This window comes from Battus philenor, unplaced genomic scaffold (assembly GCF_028537555.1).
Source record: "Battus philenor isolate CCGP_79_NKW_IND1 unplaced genomic scaffold, ilBatPhil1.0.hap1 SCAF_1, whole genome shotgun sequence".
Taxonomy (NCBI): Eukaryota; Metazoa; Arthropoda; class Insecta; order Lepidoptera; family Papilionidae; genus Battus; species Battus philenor.
In genome coordinates, this window is record NW_027181661.1 from 17,006,012 (window position 1) to 17,023,581 (window position 17,570).

General features: G+C 31.3%; 1 protein-coding gene across 7 annotated transcripts in view; it reads left to right on the forward strand.

Annotated features, from left to right (window-relative positions):
• per (period) overlaps nucleotides 1–17,570 on the forward strand; it is a 55,771-nt gene that overhangs the window by 14,122 nt on the left and 24,079 nt on the right. For 4 of the 7 annotated variants that reach the window (XM_068777814.1, XM_068777770.1, XM_068777805.1 and 1 more), the window contains exons 2-8: nucleotides 7,477–7,578; nucleotides 7,857–7,934; nucleotides 10,925–11,088; nucleotides 12,275–12,375; nucleotides 12,954–13,028; nucleotides 13,703–13,834; nucleotides 16,125–16,200. In XM_068777814.1, the coding sequence (XP_068633915.1) occupies nucleotides 7,490–7,578; nucleotides 7,857–7,934; nucleotides 10,925–11,088; nucleotides 12,275–12,375; nucleotides 12,954–13,028; nucleotides 13,703–13,834; nucleotides 16,125–16,200 (715 nt within the window). In that variant the 5' untranslated portion in view covers nucleotides 7,477–7,489. Of the gene's footprint in view, nucleotides 1–7,476; nucleotides 7,579–7,856; nucleotides 7,935–10,924; nucleotides 11,089–11,738; nucleotides 11,842–12,274; nucleotides 12,376–12,953; nucleotides 13,029–13,702; nucleotides 13,835–16,124; nucleotides 16,201–17,570 lie in introns of those variants that run through there. The other 3 variants (XM_068777779.1, XM_068777796.1, XM_068777822.1) reach the window with 2 other exon arrangements.

The following is a 17,570-nucleotide window of genomic DNA, read 5'->3' on the forward strand; positions in this document are numbered from 1 at the left end:
AAAGGAATTTTGTATTATGAACTCACGCCACAGTATCAAATAATCAATTCAAATGTCTATGTTAAAAAATTCGACAAACTGAACTTTGTAATTGAAGAAAAGCGGCCGGTATAGGGTGCTGTTTAATACCATGATAACGCAAGGCCCCACACATCTTTGGTCACTCGACAAAAATGATAGGAACTGAGTTGACATGTTTTGACACACCTACTCGTTTCTTTAGAATTCCTGTCATAAAATATTTGTATGTGGAAGCCATTGCTACTTGTTTTCGCTACTCTGCTATATTACTACCTACTTCTTTCATCATTTAGATTTATACATCGCGCGTGAACAGTGCAGTGCAGTGCAATGATATAACATATAATTTGTAATTATATTTTATTAATTATTATACATATTTATTTTATTAATATTTATTTATTAAAATTCATTTTATGATTGAAAAATTTAATCCACAAAGGTAATTTCGTAATAATATTTGTAAAAAGTTTACATTATGTTACAAATGTTTATACAGCCCGTCAAGCATTTCTGAAATTAAATTTATTATATCGACTTTTTCTCATTAATATATTGTTATAAAATAAATTATAATAAAATAGTGGTAAATGTTCATCTAAAATAATTAATTAAAATTAACAACCTGTTAAAACTGATACACGATATACTATATTCGTTTTTCCGTTCTTATCTTGTATATTTTTATTTTGAAATAAAATTTATATATTTACATTGTAAATTATTTCTAAACGTTACATTATGTGCAGCCCGCTAAAAAATTTTAAAATTTAAATTGGCTCGTCGGTTAAAAAGGTTGATCACCCCTGGATTAAACCATCATAAGCACACATTAAAAAATGTTCGCTACACAAAAAAAAGACAAACCATTCCCATTCCTTAGGGTGCAGCATTTAAAATGCAAGTTAATAATTTTTGTATAGTTCCCACCAAAACAAATGAAAATACGTTTTGGCGTGCGATTAAAAATATCATATAAAAAAACTCTTATTTTGCAAGTGTTTATGAAATTGAAAAAAAAAATAATCTACACTTCAACTACCTTTTGTACTTCCACAGTTATTTACTGTACTGTACAGTATAATTATTTATTTACTTTATTGGAGATAAACAGTAACAAAAAGTAGTAAGAAAGTACAAACTAGAAGCATAGACATATAAAATTAGTTACAATTGCTACCTTATAACTATCTCACTGAAAACATTTAATGTTTTATGGTCAAACAATGACAGAACAAGTAAAAACATTAATAAACAGGGGTCAAGATTATGGTTTATAAACTTATATTATGTTTGTTTATATATCCATATCATATATTTATATTACGATTCGAAACCAAAAGACATAACCACGTGACCCTTTGCGAAAACCTTGATATACCTCCGTTCAACCTAATGGACTTCAAGGCATTTAACGGTCTGTAACGCTTGGGCAGAAACTTTAAATAAAATAATGCCGAAATTAAAAATTATAAATGATATTGTTTGTATGCATATGTTTAAACTGTATGTAAATAATAATAAAACACGCTGTCCTGACTCGCAGCTGGGAGAAGAGACATCCGTATCTAGGCAAACCCTCTGCCAGCTGTCTACGCGTAGTAAATTCGAAAAAAAATTATGTAGTAAACAAAACACTTTAGTGATAAAAATTAGAAAAAAAAAAAACTATGGTTGTTTGTAAGAAATTGCCTCGTGTGGTAAGACCATTGTACTGTAGTCTTTACTATTATGCAAGTATATATATATGTATGTATGTATATATATATATACATATATACATACATACATATATATATATAAATATATATACATAATATATAATATATATATATAAATATAAATATATATATATATATATATATATATATATATATATATATATATATATAGTACATTTCTCTAGGCGCTTTGTCATATGAAATCTTTAAGATGCGCAAGATATTATAACAAAAGTTTAGTTTCATGCAGTGCGTACTATACAGTAAAACCGTGAATAGGAAATGCTAGTTTATATCTGGTTGAAGAGATACGTTCTTAGTGATAAAATTCAGAAAAAAAAAACAAATCATAATTGAATTTAATTGAAGCTTTTGAACGATTTGATTTTAAGGACAGATCAACGTATATAATATAATACCTTATATTATGTGTGCAATTCTTAAACCTTTTTTCGATTGGATATTCAAAGGGGAGTTCTGTGTCCACAAGTGGAAGTCAGATACCTGTAATTATGTATATATATATATATATATATATATATATATATATATATATATATATATATATGTACATACATACATATATCGAACCCGCGACCTCCTATCGCAAGCCTCAATACTCTACCACTGCTTGTATCTTATTTGTTAGTTTTCATTCATTATATAATTTTATAGTACACACGAGAGTGAATCAAAAAATTCTTGGAATCAATATTAAAAAATGCAAAGATTTAAATAATAATATTTTATTTTTCTACGTAATCTCACTCCAATGCAATGCATTTAGAATAACGCGTTTCTAACTTCCTTATTCCTAGTGAAAAAAAATTATTTTCTTGACTCTCGAAAAAGTCCTCTATCGCAGCTATAACCGCGTCATTATCGTGAAATTTTGTTCCACGAATTTCCTCTTTTAATTTTGGAAATAAGTGAAAATCACTTGGGGCTAAGTCCGGAGAATATGGTGGGTGGTCAAGGAGATTGAAGCCAGCACAGCGGATTGCGTTGAGCGCAACTTCCGATCGATGAGCAGGAGCGTTATCTTGAAGGAACAACACGCCCAACGACAGTTTTCCACGACGTTTTTCTTTAATCGCTTCACGCACTTTCGGGATTAAATTTGCATAATAGGGTCCAGTAATCGTCTGGCCTTTTGGCATTTAATCAATAAAAAGGATTCCTTCACTATCCCAGAACACAGAGGCCATAACTTTGCCAGCGGTAGGAGCAACTCGAAATTTCTTAATGGGTGGAGAGGATGGTCGTTTCCAAGACATGCTTTGTCTTTTAGTTTCAGGATCAAAATGGTGGACCCACGTTTCATCCATGGTGACAAGACGACGGCAAAAATTATCCGAATCACGTTGGAACATTTCGAGATTACGCTTGGAAATTTCCAAACGTCGCTTTTTGTTTTCGTCGGTTAACATTCGTGGCACCCATCTTGCAGACACTTTTTTGAACCCCAGTGAATCAATTAAAATGGATTGAACGCTACCAAAAGATATCTTTAGGATCTCAGCTATATGTTTTATAGTCATTCTTCTGTCTTCCAAAACCAGATTCTCAACCTTTTTGACATTTTCTTCTGTAACGGAGGTTGAAGGCCGCCCAGAACGCGGGTTATCTTTACAGCTTGATCTATCTCTTTTAAATTCAGCCACCCAGTACGCAACCGTAGAATAGGGTACAGCATCACCCCCTAATGTCTGCTGAATGTCCAAAAAAATTTTCTTCGTAGACATTTTTTTCAAACTGAGATATTTTATCACCGCACGTAACTCACTTTTATCCATAATTTTGACTTTTTAGCAACTCGTTGCACAAAAAAATTTATTACATGCGAACGAACTGACAAAAACAAGTGACAGTCTGCATAAAAATAGTGTGATAGACACTCTTTACTTTGAATACCGAACTTGATCCAAAAAGATTTCATATATATGCACTTCTAAGAACTTTTTGATTCACCCTGGTATACGTACATAATTTTAAATATAATTTTTATTGTTTTCATATGAAATTAGTCGCTAAACGCTTAATGATATGTATAAAGTAAAAGTAGGTTTTAATGACATAGAATATATTTCTCGCTATTTAACCAAAGTACGTGGTTTCTTTTTAATATTTTTTTAACCATATCGCCTTCTACGAGCAATCCAGAAGGATATCTTGCGTTCTTTCTTAACTTCTGTGCTTATTTCTTTGGTAACTGTTATTTTTGGCTGTAAATGTACTTACTATTTACGTGTTATTGAGGTTTAGTTTCGTATTATCTTATAATAAAATTATAAAGTGATCTTCGCGTTATAGGAGGGAGGAACTTATACGGGGTAATTAAATAGGTAATTAATAGGTGTAAATGAAGCTTGTTAAATATAGCTTTTAACAGATGAATGTAAAGGCAATTTACTGTATATTTATGTATGGTATATCATCTAATCCAATTTGTTGTTGTTTTATAAATAATAAATAAAGTATTGACATACATGTCAATAATTTATTATATATATACATATATATATATATATATATATTTATTACTATATTATATTATTTATAAAACAATTGATTGATTATAAGCTAGACGTAAAAGTTTGTGGAAACTCGTCTGGACAGCGTTATGGAAACTACGATACATCCTCCCGTTAGCTAGAGCCTTAAGACGAAAGTCTACCACCAGTGTGTGTTATCAGTGATGAATTTAGGCCTCGTTGGATAACTCAATCACCCAATGAGCCGTCGCGAAGACTATTCTTTATATTTGAAAGTCAAGTGACTGTTTGCAGGATATAACACGCAGAAGAGATGGTCGCTGTAGCCTTAACCCTTTCCACTCCAAGTCTGTTATGTAGCATCGATAAAATTTAATTGAATTATAGTATCTTGCGATTCTAGAATATGTTTCATTCATTCGTGATTCAAACATTTTAGTAACAAAAATCTTTCCTGTTTTAAAAATTTTCCGCAAAAAGAAGTATTACACCATATCGAGTATCACTCGACAGTGGAGCTTGTGGAACAAATTCAGTGTCGAGTGACACTCGACGTTGGAGTGGAAAGGGTTAATGTTCTTCAGTGGTGACCGGCAGGCGTTATACAGGGTGTCCTCTCACAACTTCGTCACTAGTAATTGTTACCTTTTTTGTGGTTGGTGGTGACTTTTCGTATTTTAAAAATCTAATACGCTGATGGTCACTAGAGCTCAAGGGTTCTGAAAAAACCTTTATTTAAAGGAGTCCCACTGCTGCCCAGATGACATATGCAGATATGAGGGCTTCTTAAAGTGGCGAAGATCGTGAGCTCCCGGGCAAACTTCAGCTCGTGTCGCCACATATTACTATTTAACGGTTTGGATTACTACCCCAGTCTTATTGGGAATCTTTGATCGAGGACTATGTCCAAGTAAGCGTCCCACGTCCGAGAAGCTTGTTGTAAAGTTTTCCCGATAAACCATGGCATATGTATCTAATGAATAAAATACGTTGGTGAATACAGATAATATATATAAACGTATTATATAAAATTAAATCGCCAAATGTGTTGCTATGCGCGGAACTCGATAACGGATCGAATCAATTCGGATAACTTTGTACACGATGACGTCGGTTATGGCGAGAGAGAGAGAGTTGTGGAGAAAAATAAAAAAAACTTTTTCCATATCAGGCTAATTTATCAGTTGTAATTAGCTTTAAAAATATTTCACATTAATTAAAACTATAAAGGTGTGATAATGTATATATATATATATATACATATACATATCGTGTACTATTTTCTTCTCTTTTTTTCTTTTCATCCGATTGGACGCTCACTGCAAGGTATAGGCCTTCTTCAAAGTTCGTCATGATGACCAGTCATGCGCTACATCCAGCGACTTCCCGCGACCTGAACTATGTTGCCGGTCTACCTTATGTTGGGCCTAATCACGATCCGTCTACCTGCTCGTGGTCGCCACACGAGAATCCGCCCACTGCTACTTCAAGTTACGTCAGTGATATTGATTCTTCTGCGAATCTACTATTTCTAATCTGATAGAGTTTACTGTACTATGCAGTCACCCTTAGATTTAAAACCTATTTCCGATCATACTTTATACTGAAGTACTAATGCAACTATTCCATGACGCTGATATGATAATTTTTAAGTTTAACTATATCTCATGTACAAATTATTTAAATATATGTTTGCAATGTGCGAATTTACGTTTGATATATTGTGCCTAGCGATAAAATATAATACCATACCAGAAAATTTATAATGATATTTGAGCGTTGATACAATAACAACCTATTTACCAACGTGTTATTCTGTTTAAAACGAATGCAAAGTAAGCTTTCTTGCGAACGCAATGTAACAAACAAGTTTATATTTATCGTATATGGGTCCCGTATGAAACTTACAATTTTTATGTTAGATACGTAGTACGAGTGGAATATGTTTTTATATTTAACATTTATTATATATTTAGATGATATATTTCAATGATTAGTAGGTTTATTTTGCATATTAATTAACGTAATAATGTGAACAAAACGTGAAGTAAATAGGTTAATAAAATGTAAATTTTATATGTTTGAAGGCTTTTATGAAAGGCTTTTTCCTGTCCTCGAAACTGTCGGAATAGTCATTTTCCTATATAGCCTATAAGCCTTATTTGTCTATTGAGTTTACTCGGTGGTTGTAGAATGACATGAGTTGGACTGTCTGCAAAAAGTCGCTAAGGACCAATGCAGTATGACATCAATAAATAAAAATGAAACAATCGAGACGAAGCTTATATACAAAACATCCTTTGTTTTGGGTTAAACCAAATGTTATAGATAGTGTAATGACATGGAGTTTAAAACACAATTTTACATTACTTTTTGATGATAGTTGTATGCCTAAATTTTAAATTCCTGATTATTTGTAATGCTTTCTATTTCTAAAGTCTTAGGTTTCTAAGATTCACAGACTTGTACACAGATGAGTTCGTATATACCCTGTACGCAGGTGAGAACTTTTATTCCCTGGTGTTACGGTACAATTTCGCGTGATTATACCAGGGCGGCAGTTTTTAAATACCAAAAATTGCCTCGACAGCGCCGGTGCAAGTCGCTGACGCATTTGAATCGACCTGATTACTAAGCTATATTTAGTTGTGTGATTAAATGTAATTAAAAATTACGTATATTTCGCGAAACACCTGTGTGATCTTCGAGGAACAAAGTTTAATGAACGCTGTTCTAAAAAATTACAGAACTATGAATATATATGTATATATATTTAACACAATTGTGAAGGTGACAAAACGTTTCAACTGTTTGTTGACCCTTCTCGGATGAGAATGTGTTTGGAGTGTTCGTTTGAAGGATCTCATGTCACCTAAAGTGAATATATATAAATACATACATACGTATGTATGTATAAATATGTATATATAATAAGCTGTAATGTATTGTTGACGAAATATACAGAAAGGTTGATTAAGTAAATAAATGCGGTCGGATTAAGAAAGTTATAAATAGGTTTATCCGTCTGTGACGTGCTTTCAAACTTCACGTTAAACCGATACAGGTTTAATAAAACGTGCCACGTTTAATATGTTTTGAAATAAAATCAAATTGTTGAAATGAACTTGCTCAATTAAAATCGGAACGGTTCCCTAACGTTGTATGCGTGTCGTGTATCGGGACGCTTAGTAAGCGTGCGACCGACGATTTAATATTTACTGTTTCTTTGTCTCCCGTAGGTGACCGTTTGTTATGGACAATATGGACGACTCAGAGAACAACGCCAAGATATCGGATTCAGCTTACTCCAACAGCTGCAGCAACAGCCAGTCTAGAAGAAGGTTAGTTTAATTTCATATTTATTATTCATTTTATTTATAAAAAACAAATTCTACAATTTCTTTTTTGCTTCAATATATATACCGTAGTCTTATGTTTCGTAATATCACTTGTTCGGAATGTGTTTTTGAAATATGACACTAAAGTAACTTAGGGTTACAAAAAATATATTCATTTCATTTTATAATTTCTCCATATATCAGAATCTTGATTAGAATTAACACAGATAATATATAGAAAAATGCGTTAAATATTTTATCATTTTTTTATCTTTTATCAGTTCTAAATCGACGCATTCTGGCAGCAACTCGAGTGGGAGCAGCGGTTATGGCGGGAAACCTTCCACATCCAGCTACAGGTATATAAACACATATATAAGATCAGTCGCTTGATACCAATTACAAGGCAAAAGTGAAGACCCAGTCGATTTAGAGGAACACCATTCGAGAGATTACTCGAACTAAGACGGTATATGGCTATGATTTATTTCATATTCATCTACCTTAAAAAGTTACACAAGTCAAACAGAATTAAACGATTTATTTTACTTAATAAGTATTGTCCAATCAATTGACTGTAAAGTAAATTAATGTTACCAACATTGCCTTAACGAAGTCGATTGTTTTATTCAAAGTTTTAACTTTGAAGTTTTTCCTTATTTCAACATTTGCGAACAATCGATACGTAGTATATACTTTACGTATATATACTTATATGTATATATGTATACATAAGTATGTATATACTTATGTATGTGTATAAGTATATATATATAACTTATATATATAAATAAGTATATATATATATATTTAAACACTCTTATTTATTATAAAGTTTTTTTTTAAGTTAAGTTTAAAAAGTGCTAAGGTAGTAAGTTAAGTTTTCCCGATTACAGTACAATGTTTGCTGTTAACTTTGGCATATTGATAAAAAGATTATAGACTATATATATAGTGTGTGTGTATATATATATATATATATATATATGTATATGTATATATATGTACCGTATTATAATAAATTTGAGATAAGTAATTAAACTCAAATTTATTTTGAATATTAACATTCAACAGAGATATATAAAATTTATTCTATTGTTTCTTGTATATGATTATATACTGCATTGGTTCACACATTGCTTCGGCAAAATACCGTTATTTTATATATAATATATATATATATAAAATAACGGTATTATATATATAACGGTAAATAATTGTAATAACTCGCACGTGTTACATCATTAGACGTCCTGTTTAACTAACGAAGGAGTATTTATATTATGATCTTCATTATAATCTGAATCATATTTAGCTTATTTATAACGGATATTAAAGCTCAGGTCGTTCCTAACATGCTATGATTTGATATGTATTTTTTGTAATATATAATCTTTATTGCACAAGGTTTACGTATGTACAATAAAATTGGACAATCAATTTAAGATGCCGCTGGAGATATACAAACAAGTATATTATTCTATCCAAGAATTTTATACTGATGTTAATGCGTGGATTTAAACGTTGATGCTCATAGGAAGCTAATTATTGTCGTGGATCAATAAAACTATATTTGTAAAGAGCAACTGTTGAGTTTCTCGCCAGCACTTAGCAGAACTGCCTTCCGAGCGGTAGCTTTCTGGACAACAATGGCGGCATTTTATGCATATTCGAATAAAGAATGTTTTGATTCTGAGATAATTTTGTGGAAGGTTTTTGAGGTTAGTCACTAAGAGCGTTCGTTTGAAAGTAGAGGACCTCTTAATCCGGTGAAATCCTTCGAGGACGCTACTTTGCGACCTCTGTGCTTTGACCTCTCGTATCCATAGAAATTCCAAGTTGTACCATAGATACGTTACTTTGTTTTTTTTTTAATCTTAATTATATTTTATTATATTAGTTTTTTGTTTTGTTTAACAGTATATATGTTGTATATATGGAATCCGAGAAGCAATACATAAATAGTGAATTCAAATCATATGCACCTATCAGAATCCAGAACCGATGCAGGCGTGAGGGCACCTTTTATGAATTGCAAATAATTGAGTGAAGCCCGACGTTTATTCTGATTTCTAAATGCATGCAATACGTCCGCTACCAGCACTTTGTTACGTCGTATATGAAAACTTTGTAGAACGATAACTCGATGTATTTTTTGTCACGCAATTTGAATTTACCATGTTTTATGATAGAAGTTTTATTGGTAGCAGAGAACAGAACTAGAATCTTAAACGTTTTTTGGGTACCTTCCTTTATTCGCTACAAAGGGTTAGTTAGACAAGTCAATATCGAGTGAACATAGCTGGTTGACGTTGCTGCAATATCATGGCTAGGATATGTATATATATATATATATACATATATATATATATATATATATATATATATATATATATATATATATATATATATATATATATATATATATATAATATGTATGTTAGAAAAGAAAGCAGATATATAAAAATGAAAATTACATTTAAACCAATTGAAAATTGCGATTCATCTGCTATATTTAAAGTGTGTACAACATTTAATAAAAAATAATAAGTAAGTAAACATCTAATAATCATACACCTACGTATATACTTATATAACTAACTTGTATATATATAACGACACAAAACAAAAACAATAATTATTAACGTTTTTTTTACCAAATGTGTCAATATCACTGAAAATTAATATAAAATGTTACCATACACTAATTAAGTGGCTTGAAAAAAAAAAAAAAATTTTGGTACCTTTATAATAAGCAGTGGATTCCTCGGTTAGTGGATTGACACTTGCGATAGTAGGTCGTGGGATCGATTCCCGGGATGCAACAAACAAGTTGCCCAATGATGGACAGCAGCGACCTCTTAGTACCATAATACCACACTGGCCTATACCTTGCAGTTGGCGTTTCCACTTTAAAAGACAAAACGTTATTTGAATGTTTATAAAAATAAATTAACTAATAATCTAATTTTAATAAATTTATAAGTACATCGTAATATAGATGAAATTTTGTTAAAACATCTTTTTCTTGAATCCGTTTAATTTCTTGATATAATGGGTTATCGTGTTTTGTTTATTTGTATGGATTGTGTAGATGAGAGAAAATAAAAATGATACATTATTTAACAACGAAACAGTAGTAGACTCTTAACAAACCGGTTCTATACATACAGGTACCGCTATATATACACACACACATATATAAATAAATACATATATATGAATATGTCAGATTTCCCTGTAAAATAATATTAGATTACTAATCGTTTTCATTCTGTACTACTGAATGTTTTTGTTTGTTATTATAATTTAAGCAGTTTCTGATCAACCGTATTTCTTTTTATATTAGTAACAACCTCACCCAACCGCCCGAGAATAGAATAAAAGAGAAGGATTCCAAGAAGAAAAAGTCACAGACAGAGAAGTTGACTACAGAGGCGAGGAATGAAAATGAGGGCGAACTGCCCGGACCAGCGCCGATCTTTGAAACACCGAAAGAAGTCACCGACGATGGTGGGTGATATTTTTTTTTTAAATAATATTCAATTCCACTTTCGAAATATCCACGCGCAGTATATCGCAATATGACGCACTGATTTATTTTAGTTACGAAAAGGACGATTGGGGTAATTGCAACAGGAACTACACGTGATTATTAAACGAAACCTCCCGAAGACATTTATAGATCCGGCGAAAATAAATGTTTTGCAAGCTGTCGTTGGTCTTTACACGTTTACTATAAAATATAACCTTTTTTTTATATAGTTTATTTTTTATTTATTTCACAGCGCATTATCGTTTTAATGTTATCAATCGTATACATTATTATTTCACTAATATATAATAATAATAATATATAAATTTGTTCGACGATTGATTGCGAAAGCTTGGACGGGCTTTTTGAAGATTTAAAACATTGCATTTGTATGTCTTCAAAGTTTTTCTATCGTCTATACAAGTTGTATTGTACGTTTGTTAAGTAGTATTTTGTTGGGAAGCCTTTGAAATTGTTTGTTTGTTAATCAAACGTTCAGTTTGTAAAGCGGTCGAAAGTTGGAAACTTTGAAAACTTTGATAATCTACGTTCGACGTTTGGTAGGTAACAAGAAGACAAAGGCTGACACGTGTTTCAGCGATTTATATATCAATTGTTATTATTACAGAAGGCCACGGTGTGTTTACTTCGCGCTAATTTCAAACTTAACTCGTATAATTATTCTATTAAAAGTTGGTGGTTCGTCGAAATGGTTTACACAGTAAAACCAGGTAATGTATTGGGCATGGAACGGTACGTAGATATTAGATACCTAAATGTCGTGCGGGCACCGGGTGTGTTCCAATCACAAGCGTTTCTATCATCAATTCTATGTTCAACTAATATTTCTCATATTAACCTGTCTGTGTACTTTCGTTGATTTTCTGGGTGTCTATTCTGTGAATTTTAATTTCATATTATATATATGATTTAAGTTGTTTTTTTTTTAACATCGCTTCAATAATGGTGAACGATTTACTGAATAGTCCCCCAAATTTTCGAACATACAACTCGTCAGAATAATCATTGTATTTCGTCGCGATATTAAAGCGAGGTGCGCGTTCGATTCGCGTCTGTGATTTTTTTTTCAGATCTAAGACCGAAACATTCGGACTAGTTTAACGTACAAATTTATCTTCCGTCTTTTATATTTGTGTGTGACAGGTGACCTGCCATCGCCCGCGCTCGATTCCTCCGAGAAGGGACCGGAGAGTATGGATATCGCAACACCCGATAGCGGTAGTACCAAGGAGGAAATAGCAATAGTTAGTGTGATTTCAATATTACTATTTTAAGAATTCTATTTTTCGCGAAGGCACATGTTTTGACCACGTTCAGGAATCACGTGACATCCATCTCCCTCTGCAACTACGCCGTTCGGCGAACTAAAAGTTTCAGGATCATTCACAAATTTGTTACAGTTCGTTCCGACCTGACGTCTCACTTAGCTCCGCACTTGCCAGGGATGATGACGTTAATTTTTTAATTGAATTTTAAAGATTATAATAATTCATAATTTTTAAATTCATTTGTTTTCATTAATAATAAATCACGGATAGTTATTTCTCAGCTATTGATTATTAAGATTTAAACTTTTAGTGTTAACTTAGTGATAGAGAACATAGCGGTAGTTAGACATAGATACATATAAGCGAGACGGAATGAAGAAAAACATAGTGCGCCGACCTAGATATCCTAGGATCAGATATAGGGACGAAATGTGCTATCGTCCTAAGATTCGTGAGCCGAAGTATCTTTCGGTCTGTACAGATACGAGATATGTGAGAAATATACCAAATATTTGTAACATTAAGAGAGTTTTCATTTGAATTTTTATTTTTAGTTTGGACCATGTGCGACATCACCGGCCAATGTATCCATAAGTTATGTAACAAGTCGTCCACCCACCATATGTTCGGTATGAAAAACATTTTACTTATACACTCAATTATTATTATTGTTATCCTCAAATATATATGTGCAAAGCTATTTTATATTTTAATTTTTATTATATATTTACAAATAAAATTATTGCTATGTGAATTTCAGCGTTGTGATTGAGTTTTTTAATTTTATTTTTCTAATAACGATTTTTTAGTTAATTTATTTTATATATTAATATGTATTCTCTCTTCAGAATTGTCGTATTGTATATATAAAAAAGTATTTTAGAGTGACCATTTTTAATACGTATCAAAAATAGTTAATAATTATTTTTATTTGTTTCACATATTTTATGGCTTTATATATAAAAAGTGTTATATATAAATTCGCAATTTATATATACGTAAAAAACTGTACATTAGCGAAATTAAGAAAAAAAGTAATGAAATTGGTCGAGCGGTTCCCAATTCAGCTTAGCAACAAATTTGGCAATTCAGTTCTATTAATATATATACATAAAGGTCTTTTTAGCTTGCCTTTAGTAAACTTATTTTCATATAAAATATTACAGTGACTAAATAATATAAGGTAAAATAAAAATTGAATATCAATAAACAAATATATTTAAATATTGGTAAATTTTGTGTGGTCTATTAAAGAAGTTTCAAGAAATAATGTTTATATGTGATATATTTTGTTTGTTCATAGGATGGCTTTTCATGCGTCATTTCAATGCACGACGGCGTAGTTATGTATACGACACCATCTTTAACCACGACACTTGGATTTCCAAAGGACATGTGGATTGGCCGTTCGTTTATCGACTTCGTTCATCCGAGGGTGAGTTTTATTTCTATTATTAAATATCACAAAAAAAATATTACCTCACTAATATGACTTATAATAAAAGTGAGGTGAGAATTTGTTTATAAAATGAAAATTCTTTATTTACTCTTCTAAATCAATTTCATCGTCTTCAGATTACTTCTGGTTCAATAAAACTCACTTTTTCCAACGCTTTTTCCAATCTCCGAGACAGTCGAAATAGCCTTTTTCTGGTGTAGCCTTCTAGATATTCCAGCTTTTAAATAAATCTATTATATTAAGGATACCGGAGAGTCCAATTGATTTGTTACCGCTCCGGCATTGATTTTTTATACTAGATGGCAAAAGGTTGTTGATAACGAAGTTGAATATATTGTTGATTAGAAATAAAAACTTGTTAAAAATGTAGTCGTGTGAATTTAACTTACGATACCGATATTACTCTTCGGTCCCCCTAATATAATTAAAAATAAAATTTATATTGTAATTTAGTATTTTTCTAATAAAATATATATAATATAAAAAAGGAGATAGAAAAACTCTCCCTATATGTAGTTTTTTATTTAAACGAAACTAATATAAGATTAAAAAGTAGATTGTAAATGTGAAGCGACATTTAGTTTTTATTACTTATAAACAAATATTAGAGAGACGGGAAAGTAATGTCGCTTTCTCAAGTTAAATTCACACGTCAAAATTTTTAACAAGTTTTTATTTCTAATCAAAATAATATTCATCTTCGTTATCAACAACTTTTTGCCGTCAAGTAAATCAATGCCGGAGCGGTAATAAATCAATCGGTTTTTCTGTATAATACGTCGACAGAAACGACATTACTTTCCAATTCCACTAATATAATATTAGAAAGGAAATTCTTGAATGCGTAATTTTATTTATTTTTCGTTTTTTTTTATCCGACAAGTTTAGATGGTAACTGTAATAAAATAGTTGCGTGGAAATTATTCATATACGCAGCAAGCGTATGTCGACAACACAAATCAAAGATTATTTGATCGCACCTCGAAAGGTTCAGCTGAAGTCATATATAATGTATTCAGGTTGAATTGGTATAAGGCTATGTTTATGCAGTAGTGACCTATCGTCTTTTCCTGCTCAATTCTTCCGTTTTTATAATGGCTATTGTTTGTTTTACATTGTTCACTTATGATACCTATAGACCTAAATATAAAAGATGTCCAAATAATAAGCCAGTATTTTTTAAAGAGCTCAAATTGTTTTATAAATAATTTAAAAGTGTAAAAGTTTAGATTCGGATGTATTAAAATGTGGTTATTTTATTAAAATATTCAATAACAAATTTAACGACAATTTCTATGTAATGCTGTTTCAATTATTGTTACGTTCAAATATATATGTGCAACGCTATTTTATATTTAAATTTTTATTATATATTTACCAACCAAATTATTAAATAAAATTATTGCTATGTGAATTTCAGCATTGTGATATATGTGAATACGGCGTAGATAGGTTTTTATTTGATTTCGCCGAAAGCTTATAGGCTTTTTGATTTCATCAAGAACTCAAAGGATTTTTAAGTTAGTTGAAGTCTTATGAGCTTTTTGATTTCGCCGGTAAGTTATAGGCTTTTTGATTTCCTTGAGAACTTTAAGCTTTTTAAAATTTTCTAAATCTTATGAGCTTTTTAAATTTGTCGAAATCTTATAAGCTTTTTGATTTCGCCGAGAAGGTATAGGCTTTTTGATTTCCTTGAGAACTTATAAGCTTTTTAAATTTGTCGAAAGCTTTTAAGTTTTTTTTGAGTTCGTCGAGAATGTATATGCTTTAAGATTTTGATGGTTATGTTAAAATAACTTACACAACCTCGCTTGAACGTATATTGATACCGACATCTAGTTGTTGGCCTCATAGATTAGTAGAACCTGTTGGAAGTTTCCTAAATTCATCAAGTTTGTCATGGTACTATCGATGTGTAGGGACAACCACGGGAGAAGACGGTGGACTCTATAGTCCACCGTCTTCTCCCGTGGTTGTCATAAGAGCTGACAAGTGGAAAAAATACACGGAAGATTACGTATTTATCAGCGGGCTGGCGGGCGGTGCACTTTGTTGCACGACTATCACTGCATGTGCGGAAGTGGTTAAATATTGTTCCTTTTCTTACTATGTGAAATAGAAGCTTTTCGTAATTATTTACGAACGTCAATTTATAGCCTATAAGGCTTTTTGTATTATATAAGACCCGGTGAAAGTCTCTATGGATCATCTTCCAACCTTAACAAGTATGTTTGTCTAATATCTAAGTGTGATTTTATAATTGCAGGATCGTAACGCGTTCGCTTCGCAGATCACAAACGGCCTCGCATTACCAAAAAACCTAAATGGTACGCAAAGGAAAGGTAATATGATATTTCTTTTACGTTTCACCGCGACAATTTATGTGCCGTCACCTAAGCGGAATTGCATGAGAACTGTCCTATAGTTAACTTCGATCTATCCAACGTAAGTCTGTATTTCATTTAATAAAAATTTTAATGTGAAACTGAAAAATTTTTCTTAAATAAAATTTGATTTCAATTTAATGCATGATAATTTTTTTTTGATCGAATTAAACTTAGAATCATTTCAATCAATCAATTCATTCAATCTCTTTATATAATACTATCTCTTGTATCTTTTTTTATGAATACTTTTTTATAGGCGATTGAGTATTGTTTGAAGATGCGGATGTCATGTCTGTACGAACAAACATAGGTACAGTCCGCGCCAAAATTTCAGTCCACTCCGAAGTTGTTTCGGGGGGTTTGGGAGGTAAAGGCGAGTGATTTTCCAGAGTACGAGAATTTGCCCTGTTTGAATTATTAGAATAAATCTTTTTTTTAAATTTTTGTTCCGATACCTGTGTTTTTTTTTGATCGTTTGTAAGTAGAAATGATGTTTTATGTACAAAATTTAGCGCCGAGCGTCGAACCTATTTAAGATAGTAAGCCAGTCTGATCACTGACGTCCACTGTTGGGTAGTGGGCTCTCCTAGATTTACAATAGGCCTAGTTGTAAGCGTTCTGTCGTGTTGGTACCGAAGATATCTGTAATAAAACAAAATGTTGAATAGTCGTTGGTGAATATCTATCTCTTTCTATTTCACGCATTAAAAGATTTTACTTCAAACCGTGTCTGCGACTTCGCGTGGAATTAAACAAGAATTATTTACTTTTTTTTCGTTTAAGTTTTTTCAGTTTATCTATACTATGTAATTTAAAAATAAATTAATTCAAACAAAAACTTATTTGTATAATTGTGAACTTGTAATTTTTAGAAACATAGATTTTGTATATGAAAAATATAAAAAAGACAACCTTATGCAGACCGTTACTTTGAAGTTAAAAAAAAAAACACATAGCCCTTCGGTCAACATTCATTTGATTGACATAATTGAAGCTATATATGTGACTGTGCTTGCGAATTTGTCAAAATTTTACCATAAAAATATGTGTACTTTTTTCATTTTTATTTAATATATCGTATCATAACATTTATTTCTACAAAAAAATAGCCAAAGTTACACCTTATTACTTCAGATACCTGACAGTTAAGCTCCGTCAAAATCGGTTTAGCTATTTCAGAGATTATCCGTAACTATTATACTTAAATTTAAAATGTAATTTCGGTATATGTAAATACGGCACATATATGTATGTAGTAAAAAGAGGTTATATTAACACATAGACACAATTTTATTTATTTTGTATAGTTGTACATTTATATTCGA